We start from the raw sequence: 22,431 nt of genomic DNA, 5'->3' as shown, positions 1-22,431 counted from the left end.
ATTATTCACAATAGCTAAAACTTGGAAGCAACCTTAGTATTTAAGACCAATGGATGGATAAGCAAAATGTGGTATATATACATACAATGGAATACTATTCAGCCTCAAAAAAGGAAGGATATTCTGCAATATGCTACAATGTGGATGAACCTTGAAGACATAGAAAGACAAATACTGGATGATTCCACTTATATGAGGTACTTAGAGTAGTCAAAATTATAAAGACAGAAGGTATAAGGGTGGCTGTCAGGGGCTTGGGAGAGAGGACATTGGAGAGTTGTTTAATAAGTATAGAGTTTGTTTTATAAGATGAAGAGTTATGGGGATGGTTGGTGGTGATGGTAGCACAACAGTGTAAATGTATTTAATACCACTGAACTATACACTTAAAAATGGTTAAGATGGCAAATTTTATGTTACATATTTTACCACAATAAAAAAAGAAGAATTTTTAAAGAAATTTAAAATAAATAAATTTTTTAAATGTAGTGTTGGGTCCCATCCTCAGAGTTTCTGATTCTGCAGGTCTGGGGTGGGACCTGAAAATTTGCATTTCTAGCAAGTTCTCAGATGATGCTTCTGCATCACACTGAACACTGCTGAGAGATTGGAGGATTGAAGAGAAGAAGGGAAGGAAATGACTCAAAGAGAAACTCTTAATTAGAATTTTATCAGAAATTACAACCTCTTCTTAGGTGTGGACTTTGAAAGGTTTTTGGCTTTGTCCTTTGAAATGGCAAATAGCCAGTTCTCACCTTTTAAGGGTATTAAAATTGCCATCCTATAAACTATAACATTAAAATATGTAATAAAGTAGAATTATAGTTAAATTGATCCTGCAATGCAAATATTATAGCATTGTCAGTAAGAATTTTTAATTTCAAAATGTTTGGTTTTATCTTTGTTGGCTGTTTTTATCTAAGAAATGACCTGATCCAGTAGCCAGAATCAGGAGCATATTTTTGCCCTGTGTGAGAAATAGAAAAACTTGCAAGACTCAAAGTACTTGCAGTGGAAATTAGATTTATTTAAGCCTTTTCAGCTCAAGTTGCGGTCAGTAGGAAACAAAGCCATTGACAAAAAATAGTGTCCTTATAAAAGCTGTTTAAGAGTCTACATTATATGATTGTTCAGGGCTATCCCTTATATCCAGTTTCTCACAATCTGTAACAAGATTGTTTGGGTTGTATCTGATAGGAATCTGCCCCAAACTGGTTAAACCAAAAAAAAAAAAAAAAAAAAAAATCTGTGGGTTTATGTAAGTGAACAGTGCAAGGGTATATTTAGCTTTAAGCACAGCTTGATACATGTCTCTAACGAAGTCATCAGTTTCTATCTTTCAGCTTCCTTTGGATTCTTTAGGCTCCACATTGTGGCTCTCCTGGCAGCAGAGCCTCACACCCTCATTTAGCTTCACACTTTTCCTGCCTTCAGGCTCAGTGGAAAAGAAAGTCTGTGTACCAACTTTCCCAGCAAAAATTCTGAAGTTCACTCTAATGAAACTAGCTTTATGGGTCCAGCCTCCCAACAACTGTAATCTAGGACATGGGATACTCCCTTAAACCAATCTAGGGATTACTCTTCCTGGAGCTGGGGATGTGGGACTAACTGCCTAAATAAACCACATACATGGCTGATGTTGGAGGGAAGAGTGGTTTTCCTTAAAAAGTATGGTATACTTTTTGTCCCTAAAAAAGAGAACGTGTGCTGTACATTAAACCACAAGCTTCTACTCTCCTCTATTCTAAGATCTTGAGAAACTCTAAACCCATCATTTTCAAACAACCTCTTTTCTCCTTAAATGGAAGGAGATGGGGAATTGGGGAATAAATAGCTGAAATAGATTGCATCAAGGAGGGAGTAGGGTATGGGGAAGCAAAGGGGGAAGGCATAATTTTAAGACCTTCTTAGGTGATATTCCTGGTCAGCCTATTAGAAGTTTTTTTTAAAATGAGGGAAGAGAAGATTCCTATACATACTTTGTTCCCTCCCCTTATTTCCAGCCCTGAAGACTAATAACTGTCTTACAGGCTGTCTGCCTAAAAACATTCATGTGACCATTTTTATATGCTTTAATTTCCCATGTACCTGGCCCTTATTTCACAGACTAATATTCTTTCCATATTACGTAGATTAAACTCATATACCTAGTAAGGTAGTAAATCAGTTAATAAATTCTTTAGAACCTAACATTTTCTGTACTGTTATTTATATTAAAAATATTTAGTCATCAGAAGCAATTATTTCTACCTTAAGTAAATCCAGTAATTATCCCTTTCACACAGTCTGCTTTCTCCAATCTGTTTGCTTTTTTTTACCTGCCATTTTTCTACACCAGCGGTTCCCAAACTTTATTGAATATTGGGATCACTTTGAGAGCTTGTTAAATCACAGATTTGTAGGCCCTCTTCCTCTAGAGTTTCTTATTTACTAGATCTGGAGTAGAGCCAGAGAATTTGCAAGTTCCCTAGTGATCCTGAACTACTGGTCCTGAGACCTTTGTTTTGAGAATCCCTGCAATAAAATCACTTGCCCCTGCTAATTTCTGCTATGACTCCTCCCTGAAACCTTTTCTGATCTATCCAAATTGATCCTTCCTTCTTCTTAAAATGGATGTACCTATGGTAATTTCACTGGAACCTTAAATCTCTTGTATCTACTGGATGTAGCCCCAATTAAATTATAGGGTTTTCTAGACAGGTACAATCTTCCATTTATTTTGTTTGTACAACCACATGGAACCAGTGAAACTACATGGAATCAGTGAATGCTCAGTAAATGTTGCTGGCAATTTCTATAATTTTCAGTTGCTTGTTTGTTTTGTACTGTTAAGTTAGAAGTCTTCGTTTTATATAACATTTACTTGTATCTAAATTACAATTTTTAGATGAAGTAATTTGGTGGTGTTATCAGAAGCTTACATATTGTGGGCAATACTATTTGATCTCAGATGACCATCATCAGATGTACTGTTTAGCAATTAGAATAAATAGAAAATGTATGTGGTACGTTGGTAGATGTTGAAAATCAGACTTTTTGAGAGTATTATTATCAATAAGGTTTTTTTTTTAATATCTCCTCTATAGGATAATTTCAGTTAATCTCTAATGAGCATTAGCTTCAAAATCCAAATTTGTAAGCTGTATACTCACTATCACTATGAATCAAACAATAAAAACAAGGTTATGGGTATTAACACTTCCAATTAGGTTTAACACCTAATAAGTTTTCACTGTAAATCATCGTTCAACTATCTTATCTACCATAGTTGTGAAATTAGAAAAAAATCCGGAAAGTGCCTCTTTTAAATGTTAGTTGAGTACCTTCTAAAAAGTAAAACTGTAAAAGTGTTTATTTAGGGGTGAAGTACACTAATGTCTGAAACTTTGAAATGCATCAAAAAATAAGATTGATGAAAGAATATGTAGTAAAGTACATATGTAGCAAAATGATAAGAATTGTAGAATCTAGGTGTTAAGAATATGGATGTTCACCAAACAGGTTTTCAACTTTTTTCAAAAGTTTGAAATTTTTCCTATTAAATGTTGGGGGAAAATAAACTTATACTTATCCAGAATTTATGGGGATTATAGCTGTACAAATATTCCCATTATATTGGTATATGAAGCTGCCATTTATGTAAGTTAAAAACAGATAAATATAGGCAATTTCATTTGGTTCCACCTAGTATTAAGGTTCTTTACATTTTATTTTGTTTTTTCCTGATGACTGGAAATTGGCTTAATTTAAGATTCAGTTCACCTTAATACTGATTAATTATGCTGGTCTAGATATACTTAGCTACATATATGTTCCATTGTTGATATGAAAAACTTACAAGAACCTAGAAATCTAGTTTCTAGGTATTCTGCCTATATTTTGTTGCCAAAATATGGTTTTCATTTCCCAGAGGTATACAATTATATTTTAAAAATTACCTTGGTTAAATGGGGAAAATATATACTAACACCTCAAATAACTGGTTTATTTGCTCTGTACTTGTCAATTGAAATTTTATGAAAACTAGGTTGAAACCCAGTCAAATCATGGATAGTGATGATGGTTGCCAGTGTGAATGACTTAGTGCTACTGAATTGCAATCTTAAAAATGGTTAAAGTAGTAAATTTTATGTTATGTATATTTTACCACAATAAAATTTTAAAAAATAAGGAGGTGGAGGAGGAGGCATTTCTGGATAACCGTAAGATAGCACAAGGGCCCAGACAGCTTGGCTGAGGTAGGTCAGAGGGTCAAGCATGCTCAAACAAATGCTACCTACCTCCAATTTTTACCTAGGTAGGTCAAATGAAATCTGACTGAATTTGAAAGCTGAGTAAAAGCACAATTTTGGATATTGTTGCTACGTATTCAGTTCAGTTTTTTTTTTCCCTATTCTAATTGCGAAGTTTTAATTGGAGCACACAATTAAAATTCATATTGTTATACAGACTGGAGACCTCACCCATATATAGTACCTGACTATATAGTCCTTCCCACTGAGCATAGTTAAGCTAGTTGTTCTGACAGAAGCCACTTATCTAATTAAGTGAAATGTGCACAGTAGGTGACAAGCTTTAATTAGCAGTTTCCTATTGTGCAGTCAAACTTTAAGGGTAGTAGAGGAGAGTGAATGGTGTCATTGAGTTAAACTGTATTTGCCCTAATGGAAATCGGTGTCAAAACTTGTGTTAACTGAGAGGAAAAAAAAGAGGAATTGCAACCTAATTCCACAAGAACAAATTAGAGTTCATGAAGTATCCTCAAAAGCAAAATGGGGAAATGTTTAAAAATTAACCATCTCAATAGAATTTTTTAAAATATAGGCATCCCAGACTTGACTTTTAGATTTAGAATATAATAAATATAATTTAATTCCCACAAAAAAGGAAAACCAATCATACCTATAATGGAAACATGTAGGCCCAAATTTATCATATCACTATCCTAAAACAATTTATCCTGATATCCTCATCTCTTCTTCCCTTTGTGCTTTTTAATTTAATCATCTTTCTCTCTTACAGTCATACTTTACCAGAAAGAGAAATGAGTGGGATTTTTTTCTGTCTCAGTTGAAAACTGAATGAGACCATATGTGAAATCATTTATGTAATACTTTAGTTTTCCAAGTTCAAGAGGTTAAGAGGTTAATGTTGTTGAAATGGGAGATACACTGAATTTCACATATTCCTATATTTACCAATCCTTGAAGAATTATTAGGTCATATAAAAGCAGCTTGAGGATTGTCTGTTTGCATTCTGGTTCATTAGAGAAGATGAAGAATTACTAGAAAGATGGACTTCCCTGGTGGCACAGTGGTTAAGAGTCTGCCTGCCAATGCAGGAGACACGGGTTCAAGCCCTGGTCCAGGAAGATCCCACATGCCGTGGAGCAACTAAAGTCTGTGTGCCACAACTACTGAGCCTGTGCTCTAGAGCCCGCGAGCCACAACTACTGAAGCCCGCACACCTAGAGCCCATGCTTTGCAACAAGAGAAGCCACTGCAATGAGAAGCCCGTGCACCGCAATGAAGAGTAGCCCCGCTCACTGCAACTAGAGAAAGCCCACGTGCAGAAACAAAGACCAGTGCCGCCAAAAACAAATTAATTAATTTAAAAAAAAAAAACGTTAATATACTAGAAAGATGGAGGAAGTTATATAAAAACAAAATTCAGAAAACACAAGATTCCGCAGAAGAATACAAGGAAAAACAGAAAAAGAAGAAACTACTCTACTGGAAATGTGTTGGTTGTTTTTCTCCTCAGTCTTTTAATGTAGAATTAAAAGTTCCTATAATATAACATAGTAGGCTCATCCCATTAAGTGAGAGCTGCAGTGAAGAGGAGGCTGGAGTGTTAATGATAATGTCATTATTTTCTCTTTTAATTTACAGAAGTTGCTGGGTGTGTTTTGCCACTGATGAAGATGATAGAACAGCTGAATGGGTGAGACCATGCAGATGCAGAGGATCTACAAAATGGGTTCACCAGGCTTGTCTGCAGCGCTGGGTGGATGAAAAACAAAGAGGAAACAGTACAGCCAGAGTGGCATGTCCCCAGTGCAATGCTGAATACTTAATAGTTTTTCCAAAGTTGGGTAAGAAGATCCTTAAAACCAACACAGATATATATATATATATATATATATATATATCATGTTATAATATATGACTCTATGATCCTAGGTTGATTTTTAAGTGACTCATATCTTTGCTTTTTTGTGAATTTCTGTATTCCATTTCTGTTGTTTTCTCTCTAAATGTCAGATATTTGTTTTGCTAACAGTTTACATTATCCTTAATATATCCCCAGATCTATCCATTTGTCTGTGTATTCAATGTTTTCATTTGGTTGAGTGGATAAAGAACTTGGATATCTAATTGTGTGGGTAAAATCAAGTTAACAAAACTATAATAAAAGGCTGACTAAAGAGCCTCATTCTCTGGAAACCATTGGTGTGGGAGAAAGAAAACAATAGTGTGTTCTTTCTAATACTTATTTTTCTTAATTCTTCTATTAAGGAATAAAAGGGAAATTAAATATTTAATAAAAGACAGTGTTTAGAATCCAATTTATATGGCTGTCTTTCATGAAAACTACTTTCCTTTTTCTGTGAGTTGGCAGGCAAGGAATAACCAATGGTCTTTGAGAATGAGGCTAGCATTGAAACAAGTGTAGCGGATTGTTTAAAGGAAGCTATAACTAAGACTGATACTTAGTTAGCATGTTCCATTACATCCATGTGATTATGAACTGGTGTCATTCTCTTTGTTTGGTGTTTATGCCATGCCAGTTGTTCAACATTTTTAATGTCACACTTGACTATAATCAAGAGGTGAGGTATATGAAAGCAGTTTTGGTTTTGGGAAGGTCAAGGAAAAAATGACTTTGTGGAGGAATAGAGTTCAAGGAGAAACTGGAAATAGTTATTAGATTTTTTTTTTTCTAGGTGCTATACATATTGAAATCAGACCTTTCTTTAAAAAAATAAGGCAACATAAGTGCAGATGATGAAGTGCTTTTCTAATGTGAGAAGATTAATAATAAGGGCAAACAAAATTTCCATAGCTGTCTATATTTTTCTAACATAATGCATAGGAAGAGCAATAGCTTTCTATGAAAGAAAAATAGTGTAGTAGAGAAAGTAGCATTTCTCAGACATTTAGAATTTGTGGACCACACTGACAGGTCTTTTTTGTTGTTGTTGTTTTTAATTTATTTATTTATTTATTTTTGCCTGTGTTGGGTCTTTGTTGCTGCGCGCGGGCTTTCTCTAGTTGCAGCAAGTGGGGGCTACTCTTTGTTGCGGTGCGCAGGCTTCTCATTATGGTGGCTTGTCTTGTTGCGGAGCATGGGCTCTAGGCGCGAGGGCTTCAGTAGTTGCGGCACACAGGCTCAGTAGTTGTGGCTCACAGGCTCTAGAGTGCAGGCTCAGGAGTTGCAGCACATGGGCTTAGTTGCTCCATGGCATGTGGGATCTTCCCGGACCAGGGCTTGAACCCGTGTCCCCTGCATTGGCAGGCGGATTCTTAACCACTGTGCCACCAGGAAGTCCCACTCATGGGTCTTTTAAACATCATGAAAAGCGATTACTGCTGTAGTCTTTCACCACATTGATATCTGGCTCACTAAAGTCAAAGTTACAGTTTCCTATTTAACTGTTTCTTTTCCTACTTCTTAGTTCTGCTAAATCAGATAATCCCACTTTTCAACTATAGGTTGTTGGGAATAGCAGCAAGTACAGGATGATTCTTTTAGATGTTTTAGATATTCAGATGGATGGGTACAAAAATTATTGCAAGAATTCTCACTGAAAACTACCTACAATATCTGATGAAGCACTGAGTTGACAAATGTATGGCACTCAGCAATGAAGTTGAATATTTCAGTTTGGAAGATGGCAGTGGATAAATCTGTCCTTCTGGTTGTATTTCAGTTCTAGGAAACATGTTTTTAGGTCTAGTGTGGTAATTGAATACATTTTTTAAGTATACTAATGATAAGACACTGATTTCATTCTACAACAAGGAAAGAAAATGGCTACATGTTGGAAAAGTCAAACTCTTTGCTTAAGCTACGTGTATCATGATTTGGTCTTTGTATTTTATCATTAAGAACTGTTATTTCACCCTCATGATAGGTTCAAGCTATTCACTATACTGAATATCACAGAGATCTGCCACTTGAGTAAGCCACAGATAATCAGAAATTTTTTACTGACCTTATTGGTGTCATGGGAAAAAAAATGTATATACTTCATTTAAATAGTTTTTGTTAGCATCTTTCCTCCTAACAAGATAGGAAAGCAGAGTGTTGTATTTGCTTCTTTTTTCCTGACCTAACATGCTGAAGATACCTGCTCAGGGACTGCAGTTTGAATATTATATTCACAATTTTCCATGCAATCTTTAACAGACTCAATAGAAGACTTACTGTCAAATGTCAGGTGTTGTCTGTAAATGAAGCCATGTGTGAATTGACTTCCAGGTGCTATACTCTTCCTTGCTACACACATGACTAGTGCTTTTGGCCATATTGATCCTAGTGTACATTTTCAAGTCAAGGTTCAAAGATAATTGTTGGTTAAAGGAAAATCCCTTCTCTAAAGCATGTTTTCATTGATAATCAGAACTCTTTGTATTTCATAATTTACATATTATGTACATACCAAGAGTTGATTCATATTCTGAATACTAGTGGTTTCTTGTAGCCATGAAACAAAATATTTAAGAGCATACATCTGTGATACTAACTGTTCTTACTCACTGAATACCACACCTAACATTATGTAATTAATGTCCAGTAATGTCATCTGATACATAAACATACCAGTAAATTGTTTTCTTTCTGAGCATGTTTGTCATTAATTTTGCAGCTGACCTTAGTTATACCTGTTTTTGTTAAAATAACTTAAAGTTTCTTCGCAGTTTTTAATCTTTGCTTTCAATGACAAAATTCATAATGCAGGTTTTGATTGGTTTACTAGAGTGGCTGAAAATTATATGAATGCTTCAGTGGCTTCTTATCCCTGTTTTATAATGTTTCAGTCCCTGTTTAAAAATGTATTATACTTTGATTGGAACAAGGAGGTCCCCCAGTGTAAACTAATAACTTGTAATTCACTGGTCATAGCCCATTGTAAGATCCTACTGTTTTCTCTCTATAAGATCATACTATTTATCATTTATGACATTCTGAGTCAATTGTGTTTTTATCACTTTTACTCTTCAGTGAGCACTTTTGAGGCATTGATACATTTTCCTAATTGGGGATTTAACACAGTGATAAGACAACAACAAAATATATATTTAACCAATGTAAACAACTCATGATGTCAAAGTTTGTTAGCTGAAACAAACAGTCCCCTCTTAACTATCCTTGTAAAGCATGTGTGACCCTTGGAACATAACAATTAAGAAGCTAAAGGAATTTCCTTGAAAGTCATAATTAATCTTTTCAATTTATGAAATGTTTGTGATCAAAGTTTTTATCACTTTTTTTTTTAATCAAACTGTCTATAGTAAACCGTTAATTGATTGCCAGGGACCACCATTGGTCCCCAGACGACACTTAGGAGACACTGGCCAGAAGAAGGAATGAAAGACAAGAGAAAAGATGCAGAGAGGAAGAGGTGATGGTTAACATTCTATGAGATGATCTCTGTGTAGCAGGTATTAAAAAAGAGTTTTCATATGGATTTAGACTCAGTCTGTCTGGCTAACTGGCCAAAGTCTGCATCTTTTCTGGTACTTAGGGGTTGCCAGAATGGAGGGATGGTGGCAAGTGTGTGTTCTTAATTGTCAATAGGGAATATACTGTGAATATATCCTCCTATTCATCCCATCCTCCTCCCTAAACCCTGGCAACCAATGATCTTTTTACTGTCTTCATAGTCTTGCCTTTTTCAGAATGTCATATAGCTGGAATCATACAGTATGTAGCCTTTTCAGATTGGTTTCTTTCACTTAGTAAATATATTTAAAGTTTCTCCATGTCTTTCATGGCTTGATAGTTCATTTCTTGTTAATACTGAATCATATCCCATTGTCTGGACATACCACAGCTTATTTATCCATTCTCCTACTGAAGGGCATCTTGTTGCTTCCAGGTTTTGGCAGTTACAAATAAAGCTGCAGTACACATCTGTGTGCAAGTTTTTGTCTGGACATATATTTTCAGCTTATTTAGGTTAATAACAAGGAGCGTAAATTGCTGGATCATATGGTAAGAGTATGTTTAGTTTTGTAAGAAACTACCAAATTGTCTTTCAGAGTGGCTGTACATTTTGCATTCCGACCAGCAGTAAGTTCCTGTTGCTCTATATCCTTGCAGCACTTGCTTTTGTCAGTGTTTTGGATTTAGCCATTTATATCTCATTGTTTTATTTTTTATTTATTTATTTATTTTTTAAATTTATTTATTAATTTTTGGCTGCATTGGGTCTTTGTTGCTGCACGTGGGTTTTCTCTTGTCGTGGCAAGTGGGGGCTACTCTTTGTGGTGTGAGGGCTTCAGTATTGTGGCACGCAGTCTCAGTAGTTGTGGTTCACAGGCTCTAGAGCTCAGGCTCAGTAGTTGTGGCGCACGGGCTTTGCTGCTCCATGGCATGTGGGATCTTCCCGGACCACGGCTCAAACCCGTGTCCCCTGCATTGGCAGGCGGATTCTTAACCACTGCACCACCAGTTTTAATTTGCTATTCCCTAATAACATAGATGTTGAGTGTCTTTTCATATGCTTATTAAGAGTCTTATGTCCTTCTCACACCTGTCAGAATGATCATCATCAAAAAATCTACAAACACCCAGGAATGCAAGGATTCTTCAATATACGCAAGTCAATCAATTTGATACACCATATTAACAAATTGAAGGAGAAAAACCATATGATCATCTCAATAGATGCAGAGAAAGCTTTCAACAAAATTCAACACTCATTTATGATAAAAACCCTGCAGAAAGTAGGCATAGAGGGAACTTTCCTCAACATAATAAAGGCCATATATGACAAACCCACAGCCAACATTGTCCTCAGTGGTGAAAAACTGAAACCATTTCCACGAAGATCAGGAACAAGACAAGGTTGCCCACTCTCACCACTGTTATTCAACATAGTTTTGGAAGTTTTAGCCACAGCAATCAGAGAAGAAAAAGAAATAAAAGGAATCCAAATCGGAAAAGAAGAAGTAAAGCTGTCACTGTTTGCAGATGACATGATACTATACATAGAGAATCCTAAAGATGCTACCAGAAAACTACTAGAGCTAATCAATGAATTTGGTAAAGTAGCAGGATACAAAATTAATGCACAGAAATCTCTGGCATTCCTATACACTAATGATGAAAAATCTGAAAATGAAATTAGAAAACACTCCCATTTACCATTGCAACATAAAGAATAAAATATCTAGGAATAAACCTACCTAAGGAGACAAAAGACCTGTATGCAGAAAATTATAAGATACTGATGAAGGAAATTAAAAATGATACAAATAGATGGAGAGATATACTATGTTCTTGGATTGGAAGAATCAACATTATGAAAATTACTCTACTACCCAAAGCAATCTACAGATTCAATGCAATCCCTATCAAACTACCACTGGCATTTTTCACAGAACTAGAACAAAAAATTTCACAGTTTGTATGGAAACACAAAAGACCCCGAATAGCCAAAGCAATCTTGAGAACAAAAAACAGAGCTGGAGGAATCAGGCTCCCTGACTTCAGACTATACTACAAAGCTACAGTAATCAAGACAGTATGGTACTGGCACAAAAAAACAGAAATACAGATCAATGGAACAGGATAGAAAGCCCAGAGATAAACCCACACACATATGGTCACCTTATCTTTGATAAAGGAGGCAAGAATATACAGTGGAGAAAAGACAGCCTCTTCAATAAGTGGTGCTGGGAAAACTGGACAGGTACATGTAAAAGTATGAAATTAGAACACTCCCTAACACCATACACAAAAATAAACTCAAAATAGATTAAAGACCTAAATGTAAGGCCAGACACTATCAAACTCTTAGAGGAAAACATAGGCAGAACACTCTATGACATAAATTACAGCAAGATCCCTTTTGACCCGCCTCCTAGAGAGATGGAAATAAAAACAAAAATAAACAAATGGGACCTAATGAAACTTAAAAGCTTTTGCACAGCAAAGGAAACCATAAACAAGACCAAAAGACAACCCTTAGAATGGGAGAAAATATTTGCAAATGAAGCCACTGACAAAGGATTAATCTCCAAAATTTACAAGCAGCTCATGCAGTTCATTATGAAAAAGACAAACAGCCCAATCCAAAAATGGGCAGAAGACCTAAATAGACATTTCTCCAAAGAAGATATACAGATTGCCAACAAACACATGAAAGAATGCTCAACATCATTAATCAATAGAGAAATGCAAATCAAAACTACAATGAGGTATCACCTCACACCAGTCAGAATGGCCATCATCAAAAAATCTACAAACAATAAATGCTGGAGAGGGTGTGGAGAGAAGGGAACCCTCTTGCACTGTTGGTGGGAATGTAAATTGATACAGCCACTATGGAGAACAGTATGGAGGTTCCTTAAAAAACTAAAAATAGAACTACCATACAACCCAGCAATCCCACTACTGGGCATATACCCTGAGAAAACCATAATTCAAAAAGAGTCATGTACCAAAATGTTCATTGCAGCTCTATTTACAATAGCCAGGACATGGAAGCAACCTAAGTGTCCATCAACAGATGAATGGATAAAGAAGATGTGGCACATATATACAATGGAGTATTACTCAGCCATAAAAAGAAACAAAATGGAGTTATTTGTAGTGAGGTGGATGGACCTAGAGTGTGTCATACAGAGTGAAGTAAGTCAGAAAGAGAAAAACAAATATCGTATGCTTACACATATATATGGAATCTATAAAACAAAAAAAAAGTGGTCGTGAAGAACCTAGGGTCAAGTCGGGAATAAAGACACAGACCTACTAGAGAATGGACTTGAGGATAGGGGGAGGGGGAAGGGTAAGATGGGACAACGTGAGAGAGTGGCATGGACATATATACACTACCAAATGTAAAATAGATAGCTAGTGGGAAGCAGCCGCATAGCACAGGGAGATCAGTTAGGTGCTTTGTGACCACCTAGAGGGGTGGGATAGTGAGGGTGGGAGGGAGGGAGATGCAAGAGGGAAGAGATATGCAGATATATGTATATGTATAACTGATTCACTTTGTTATAAAGCAGAAACTAACCATTGTAAAGCAGTTATACTCCAATAAAGATGTTAAAAAAAAAAGTCATGTCTTCTTTGATGAGGTGTCTGTTAAGTCTTTTGATCGTTTTTAACATCAGTTTTCTTATTGTTGAGTTTTAAATGTTCTTTGTGTATTTTGGATAACAGTTCTTTATCAGGTATATCTTTTGCAAATATTTTTTCCCAGTCTGTAGCTTGTCTTCTCATTCTCTTGATCTTTCTTCTTTTTTAATGTAGTCATTTACAGCTATAAATTTCTCTCTAAGCACTGCTTGGATTTCTGCTTTGACCTGTTGATTATTCAGGAGTGTGTTGTTTAATTTTCACATACTTGTAAATTTCCCAAATGCCCTTCTCTTATTGATTTCTAATTTCATTCCATTGTGATCAAAGAACATACTTTGCTATCTGTTCTTTTAAATGATTAAGGCTTGTTTTATGGCCTAGCAAGCTTTATACTTGCAAATGTTCCATGTGTACTTGGGAAGATGTGTGTTCTGGTGGTGGTGGTGGTGGTGGTGGTGGTAGAGTGTGATATAAATATCTAGTTGACTCATAGAATTTTGAAGTCTTCTATTTCCTTGTCGTTCTTTTACCTATTCATTGAAAGTGGACTGTTGAAGTCTACAGCTATTGTTGAATTGTCTGCTTCTCCAGTTCTGCCCATTTTTGCTTCATTTATTTTGGACTGTTGTTATGTGCATAAATGTTCCTAATTGTTACGTCTTTCTGATGGATTGTCCCTTTTACCATCATAGAATGTCCTTCTTTGTTTCTAGTAACACTTTTTGTCTTAAAGTTGATTTTAACTGATATCAATGTTGCCACTTCCACTCTTTATGTAAATTCTTAGATTACTTTCAAGTTAAATTTTATTACAGCTTTGTTTTTTATTTCTTCATTGTTCTCAACTAAGCATTAATTCAAACTTCTGTGTAGAGAGGAAGATAACTAACAATTACCCTCAAAAACTGGTTGTCAAATGTTAAGTGGAGTGTAAAGCTTAGAAGGAAAAGATATTCACTAGGGATGATGAGGAATGATTCCTGGGAGAAACCTTTCCTAGAAAATCTAGCAAATAAAATTAATAGTTGTTACTATTTTATTTTATAGTATTTTCTTTTAATAATATTAACAGTGATATCAGTAGCTATCACTTCCTAACAGGCACTGACTCTTTGCCAGGCACTATGTCAATCAGTTTGCCTATATTATTTTAAGCTTCTCAAAAGCTCTACACAATAGATAGTGTCCTTATTCTACAGTTAAGGAAGCAGACTTGGCAAATTTATTTAACGGAATACCATGGGTTTCTAGCAAGTAAGGAGCCAGGATTTTAAATTGCCAAAGCACATCAGTAGCTAGAGGGGAAGGTTACCTAAAGGATGCAGTTTGTTTAGTCAGCCTCCCAATGTACAAAGCAGGGTGGAGAAAGAGGAGGAGTAAATTTGGAGAGGCAAACAGAATATTGAGCACAATTAGTTTATATGTTAATATATTCTAGACTAGTATACTATACATCATGTTCTATGCTTCCTTTTTTTTTTCTTAGCAATATATGGTAGATACCATTTTATATTAGTGTATAAAGAGCTTTCTTTTTCTTTGTAGTTGTATAGTATTCTGTTACATAAATGTATGGTTATATAACCAGTTTCCCAATGATGGACATATAGTCCGTTTGTAATCTTTTACTACTACAAAGAGTGCTGTCATAAACAACTGTGTAAAATAATTTTACACATGTGCAAAATGACTAGAGTGGAATTGCTATAAGTCAAAGGGTATGTGCAGTTATAACATTAATAGACATCATCAAATTGGCTTTTGTAGAGATTATGTCTGTTTAATCTTCCCAACAGTGCATTGGAGTGCCTGCTTTTCCATTGCCTTTACCAACATGCTGCTGTCAATATACAGAACTAATTATATCTGCTGCCTTAGCATTGATCAAAGCTCAGCAGAATGTTCACTAAGGTTTTTTCTTCTATTATGAAATTTCATTTGTTGAGAAAGAATATATAACTACATATGAGGAATAATGACTAATAAACTATCATCCATTTACCTATCCCTCAGGTTTAGAGATAAAATATCCTGGTGATTTCAACTTTTTATCATTAAGTAATGACTATTTTATCTATAAGAATTTTTTGTGTGTATCTTAAACTTCTATATAATATAGACATGATAATATAGAATACAGTTGCCCCTCGGTATCTGCGGGAGGTTGGTTCCAGGACCCCTGCAGATACCAAAATCCATGGATGCTCAAGTCCCTTATATAAAATGGCATAGTATTTGCATATAATTTATGCACATACTACTATATACTTTATTTTATTTTATTTTATTTATTTATTTTTGGCCACGTTGGGTCTTCATTGCTGCACGCAGGCTTTCTCTAGTTGTGGCGAGCGGGGGCTACTCGTTGCGGTGCGCAGGCTTCTCCTTGCGGTGGCTTCTCCTGTTGCGGAGCATGAGCTCTAGGCGCGCAGGCTTCAGTAGTTGTGGCACGCGGGCTTAGTTGCTCCACAGCATGTGGGATCTTCCTGGACCAGGGATCAAAACTGTGTCCCCTGCATTGGCAGGTGAATTCTTAACCACCGCACCACCAGGGAAGTCCCCTTACTATATACTTTAAATCATCTCTAGATTACTCATAATATTCTAATACGGTGTAAATGGTAAGTTGTTGCTGGTGTGCAGCAACTTTGAGTTTTGCTTTGGGAAACTTTCTGGAATTTTCTCCCCCTAGATATTTTCATTCTTCAGTTGGTTGAATATGCAGATGCAGAACCCAAAGATTTGGAGGGCCAACTGTAGAATGAAAATATAGCTATACCAGATTTTTAAAAATAGATTTGTTATTTTAGGACAATTTTTAATTTACAGAAAAATTTCAAAGATAGTACAGAGAGTTCCCAAATATCCCATATCCAGTTTCTTCTGTTATTAACATCTTATGTAGTATTGTACACATTTGTTATAATTAATGTACCAGTACTGATATTATTAACTGAAGTCCATACTTTACTCAGGTTTTCTTAATTTTTCCCTAATGTCCTTATTCTGTTCCAGGATCCTGTTCAGGATATTATATTACATTTAGTCATGTCTCCTTAATGCTCCTCTTGGCTGTAACAGCTTCTCAGACTTTCCTTGTTTTTGTTGACCTTGACGGTTTTGAGGAATACTGGTTAGATGTTTTACAGAATGTCTCACAATTCGGATCTGTCTGATGTTTTTCCCATTATCTACTGGTGTTATGAGTTTTGGGTTACAAGACCACAGAGATGAAGTGCCATTTTCATCACATCACATCCCAGGCACATACTATCAATATTACTTATCACTCATGATACTGACCTTGATCATCTCAGTAAGGTTATGTTTGTCAGGTTTTTTCACTGTAAAGTTACTCTTTTTTTCCCCCTTTCATACCAGCTTTTTTTGATGTTTTTGCATTTGCTTATCTTTTCTCATCCTTTTATTTTCAGTTCTTCTGAATTCTTTTGTAAATAAGTGTAAACTTATTGTGATACTCATATAGTTGGGTTTTTTCTGTCAAATTTCATGCATTCTATTTGTCCTTTTTCTCTTTTTTTTCCCCTTTAGTTGATCATCTTCTGGATTGAAATGCTTTTTCCTGTGATACTATATTTTCCCCTGTACTTTTTTTTTTTTTTTTGACTGTGTTGAGTCTTCGTTGCTGCGCGCGAGATTTCTCTATTCGCGGCAAGTGGGGGCTACTCTTTGTTGCGGTGCGCAGGCTTCTTATTGCAGTGGCTTCTCGTTGCGGAGCACGGGCTCTAGGTGCACGGGCTTCAGTAGTTGTGGCACGTGGGCTCAGTAGTTGTGGCTCGCGGGCTCTAGAGCGCAGGCTCAGTAGTTGTGGCACACGGGCTTAGTTGCTCCTCGGCGTGTGGGATCTTCCCGGGCCAGGCCGTGTCCCCTGCATTGGCAGGTGGATTCTTAACCACTGCGCCACCAGGGAAGTCCCAGAAATACAAAGGATCTTAAGAAAGTACTGTGAGCAGTTGTATGCCAACAAATTGGGTAACCTAGAAGTAAAGGATAAATTCCTAGAAACATAAAACATACAAAGACTGAATCATGAAGAAATAAAAAATGTGAACAGACCAATAACAACTAAGGAGATCATAAAACTCCCAACAAAGAAAAACCCAGGACCAGATGGTTTCACTGGTGAATTCCGCCAAACACTTAAGGAAGAATTAATGCCAGTCCTTCTCAGACTCTTTAAAATTAAAGAGGAGGGAACATTCCCAAACTCATTTTATGAGGCCAGCATTACCCTGATACCAAAGCCAGATACAGACACTATAAGAAAACTACAAGCCAATATCCCTGATGAATATAGATGAAAAAATTCTCAACAAAATATTAGCAAAACAAATCCAACAGCATATTAAAGCATCATACACCATGATCAAGTGGGATTTATCCCTGGGATGCAAGGATGGTTCAATATCTGCATATCAATCAGTGTGATACACCACATTAATAGAATGAAAGATAAAAATCTTATTATCTCTGCATCTCATTATCTGCAGGATGCAGAAAAGCATTTGACAGAATTCAACATCCTTTCATGATAAAAACTCTCAACAAATTGGGTATAGAAGGACGTACCTCAACGTCATAAAGGCTGTATATGACAAGCTCACAGCTAACATCATACGCAGTGTACCCACTAAGATCAAGAACAAGACAAGGGTGTCTGTTCTCACCACTCCTGTCCTACCCAGAGCAGTTAGTCAAGAAAAAGAAATAAAAGACATCTGAATCCAAAAGAAAGAAGTAAAATTGTCTTTGCTTGGAGATGATATGATCTTATATATAGAAAATCCTAAAGACTCCACCAAAAGCCTGTTAGAACTAATAAATGAATTCAGTAAAGTTGCAGGATACAAAATCAACAAAAAAATCAGTTGTGTTTCTATATATACACTAAGCTATCTGAAAAAGAAATAAAATAATCCCATTTATAATACCAAAAATAATAAAATACTTAGGAGTAAAACAAAATTTCAAAACATTGATGCAAGAAATTAAAGAAGACACAAATAAATGAAAAGCTATCTCATATTCATGGATTGGCAGAATTAATACTGTTAAAATGTCCATACTACCCAAAGCCATCTATATATTCAATGTAATCCCTGAAAGTCCAATGGCATTTTTTACAGAATTAGGAAAAATAATCCTAAAATTGTGTGGAACTACAAAAGACCGCAAATAGCCAAAGCAATCCTGAGAAAGAAGAACAAAGCAGGTGACATCACATTTACTGATTTAAACTTTATTACAAAGCTATAATAAAGCAATATGGTACTAGTGTAAAAAGACACGTAGGCCAGTGGAACAGAGTTGAGAGCCCAGAATTAAACCCACACATATATGTTCAACTAATATTTGACAAGGGAGCCAAGAATACTCAGGGAAGTTTCTTCAGTAAGTGACGTTGGGAAAACTGAATTGTTACATGCAAAAGACTGAAACTGGCCCCTGTCTTATTCCACTCACAAAAATTAACTCAAAATGGATTAGAGATTTAAATTTAGGACCAGAAACTATAAACGTTCTAGAATAAAATATAGGAAAGTCTCCTTGACATTGATCTTGGCAATGATGTTTTGGATATGACACCAAAAGCACAAGCGACAAAAGCAGAAATAAACAAGTTGGACTATATCAAACTAAAGAGCTTTTGCACAGCAAAAAAAACAATTAGCAAAATGAAAAGGTAACCTATGGAATGAGAAAATACTTGTAAATCATCTGTCTGATAGGGGATTAATATCCAAAATATAAGGAATTTATACAACTCAATATCCAAGAATAAAATCCATACACAATCTGATTTAAAAATGGGTTAAAATCTTGAATAGAAAATTTTCTGTAGAAGACATACAAATGGTCAACTGATGCATGAAAAGATGCTCAACATCACTAATCATTGGGGAAATGGAAATCAAAACCACAGTGAGATGTTACCTCACATCTGTTAGAATAGCTATTAACAAAAAGACAATAGACAACAAGTGTTAACAAGGCTGTGGAGAAAAGGGTACTGTGTGCACTGTTTGTGGGGATATTAATTGGTACAGCCACTATGAAAAATTATATGGAGATTACTCAAAAAAAGTTTTTTAACTATCATGTGATCCAGCAATCCCACTTCTGAGTAGATATCTGAAGGAATGAAATCACTGTCTGGAAGAGATACCTACACCCCCATGTTCACTGCAGCATTATTCACAATAGCCAAGACATGGAAACAACCTAAGTGTCCATTGACGGATGAATGGATAAAGAAAATGTGTGTATATATACAGTAGAATATTCAGCCTTTTTTAAAAAAAATAAAAGGAAACCCTGCCTTTTGCAAGAACATGGGTAGATCTTAAGGGCATTGTGCTAAGCGAAATAAGTCAGAGAAAGACAAATACTATATGTTCTCACTTATATGTGGACTCTAAAATATCCAAACTCAAATAGTAGAATGGTTGGGGCTGGGGGTTGGGGAATATTGGGAAATGTTGGTCAAGGGCTACAAACTTCCATTTAAAAGATGAATCAGTTCTAGAGATTAATGTACAATATGGTGACCATAATTAGCACTGTATTATATAAATGAAGGTTAAAAAAGTAGACCTTAAGTGTTAGCACCACAAAGATGGTAATTATGTAAGAGGATTGAAGTGTTAACTAACCTTATTGTGGTGATCATTTCTCAATATATATTATCAAATTATCACATTCTACACCTTAAACATATATGTTATGTCAATAATAATAAAGCTGGAAAGATGTATAGTTATCTTTTTTTATGATAAGACTGATCAGTGGATACAGGTGTTATCAACCTGATACATCCAATAGAATTCCCTGTCAGTTTCCACCTACTGGTTTTAGCAGAGATTGATATTTTTTTTATTCATTGCCTCTAGATCTATTATTTCATTAGATGGTACAGAAGAATGACATTGTAATTCTTTCTCTTTTTTTTGAGTTCATTAGCTTAGAATACTTATTAAAGATGAACCAAGAAGGGATTGCTAAATTGGGGTGAATAGCATATATACTTTTGCTGGATTAGGTACTATACCATTTTATATGCACCTGCAATGGATGAGTTTGCCTGTTTACTTACAGCTTTGCCAATAGATTGGCTAACATTTTAGTTTGTCAGTATAATCTGTTAGGTAAGAAAAGGTATCTCAGAGTTTTAATTTCCATTTCTTTATGAGTGAGGTGGCTAACCATTGGAAAGCAAGAAAGAATGCTGTTGTGTTGGGTTTTTTTTTTTTTAACATCTTTATTGGAGTATAATTGCTTTACAATGGTGTGTTAGTTTCTGCTGTATCACAAAGTGAATCAGCTATACATGTACATATATCCCCATATCCCCTCCCTCTTGCATCTCCCTTCCACCCTCCCTATCCCACCCCTCTAGGTGGTCACAAAGCACAGAGCTGAGCTCCCTTTGCTATGCAGCTGCTTCCCACTAGCTGTTTTACATTTGGTAGTGTATATATGTCCATGCCACTCTCTCACTTCGTCCCAGCTTACCCTTCCCCCTCCCCGTGTCCTCAAGTCCATTCTCTACGTCTGCATCTTTATTCTTGTCCTGCCCCTAGGTTCTTCAGAACCTTTTTTTTTTTTTTTTTTTTTAAGATTCCATATATGTGTTAGCATACGTTATTCATTTTTCTCTTGCTGACTTACTTCACTCTGTATGACAGACTCTAGGTCCATCCACCTCATTACAAATAACTCAATTTCATTTCTCTTTATGGCTGAGTAATATTCCATTGTATATATGTGCCACATCTTCTTTATCCATTCATCTGTTGATGGACACTTAGGTTGCTTCCATGTCCTGGCTGTTGTAAATAGAGCTGCAATGAACATTTTGGTACATGACTCTTTTTGAATTAGGGTTTTCTCTGGGTATATATATGCCCAGTAGTGGGATTGCTGGGTCGTATGGTAGTTCTATTTTTAGTTATTTAAGGAACCTCCATACTGTTTTCCATAATGGCTGTATCAATTTACATTCCCACCAACAGTGCCAGAGGGTTCCCTTTTCTCCACACCCTCTCCAGCATTTATTGTTTGTAGACTTTTTGATGATGGCCATTTTGACTGGTGTGAGGTGATACCTCATTGTAGTTTTGATTTGCATTTCTCTAATGATTAGTGATGTTGAGCATCCTTTTGTTTGAAAAAGGGTACTAAATATATATAAAATATATTTTCCCCAAATTTAAAAAAGTTTTTCATGGCTTCAATTTAATGAGAATTTTACATTTTTAATATTTTCTAAGCTATCAGTTAACTTTCTAAGAATAGTCTGCATTGTTTCCTCTAACCACATGGCCCTCTGTTACTCACCATAAATCCAAGCGGTTACTTTCCTGACTGCTCTCATAAAATATATTGTTGGCTTATTTCATTACTTGAAAACCAGTATAGACTTAAGAATTCAAGTACTTTCTTCATATAATTAAGAGTTTCTAGTAATATTTACACTTGGCCATCAGAGAAGTGTTTATTTTTGCTTTGCATTATATCTAAACGTCTATGGATGATCAAAATAAAGGAATTGAAAAACCAAAATCCTACTCCCTAATGATTCAATCTTTGAGTACCCTCTGATGTTAAAGTTTGTAGGTAGGCATCTCATTAGATCTTCTTTGGCCCTCCTTTATATACCCTCTTATGAGGCAGATGACTAGAATACTTTCAAAGTAAGGATTTCTTGTGTTTATTGCTGGATCACATCTAGTCTTGTTCCCTAAGATTTAAATATAAATTTGTTTTAATAAGTATCTTCAGTAGGGTGAGGCTTTCTGGGTACACACTATATTATATATAAATACTGGTAGCTGAATTATAGGTCCAAAACACAATTACAGAATCTTACATTTTTTAAAAAGTAATTACTAATTATAGTCTGGTGTCTTCTCCCTCTTCATTCCCAGATTCCCTGGCACCATGAATTTTCCTCTTCCTCCTTGTTCCAGACCTTTAGGCAAAAAAGATCTGTCCTTTATTTCTTACCTCACATTTTCCTGAAACAGTCTTATTTTTATACCAGAGCCTTATACCATAAATTTTTCCTCAAACATCTGTCTTGGATTATA

General features: G+C 35.6%; 1 protein-coding gene across 2 annotated transcripts in view; it reads left to right on the top strand.

Moving 5' to 3' along the window:
* Positions 1–22,431, top strand: part of MARCHF5 (membrane associated ring-CH-type finger 5) — a 47,954-nt gene that overhangs the window by 11,150 nt on the left and 14,373 nt on the right. For both annotated transcript variants that reach the window (XM_059900381.1, XM_059900382.1), the window contains exon 2: positions 5,893–6,095. In XM_059900381.1, the coding sequence (XP_059756364.1) occupies positions 5,893–6,095 (203 nt within the window). The remainder of the gene's footprint in view (positions 1–5,892; positions 6,096–22,431) is intronic.

This window comes from Balaenoptera ricei, chromosome 16 (genome assembly GCF_028023285.1).
Source record: "Balaenoptera ricei isolate mBalRic1 chromosome 16, mBalRic1.hap2, whole genome shotgun sequence".
Classification (NCBI taxonomy): domain Eukaryota; kingdom Metazoa; phylum Chordata; class Mammalia; order Artiodactyla; family Balaenopteridae; genus Balaenoptera; species Balaenoptera ricei.
The sequence above is the reverse complement of the archived record's forward strand: the minus strand, read 5'-3'. Positions and strand labels throughout refer to the sequence as shown.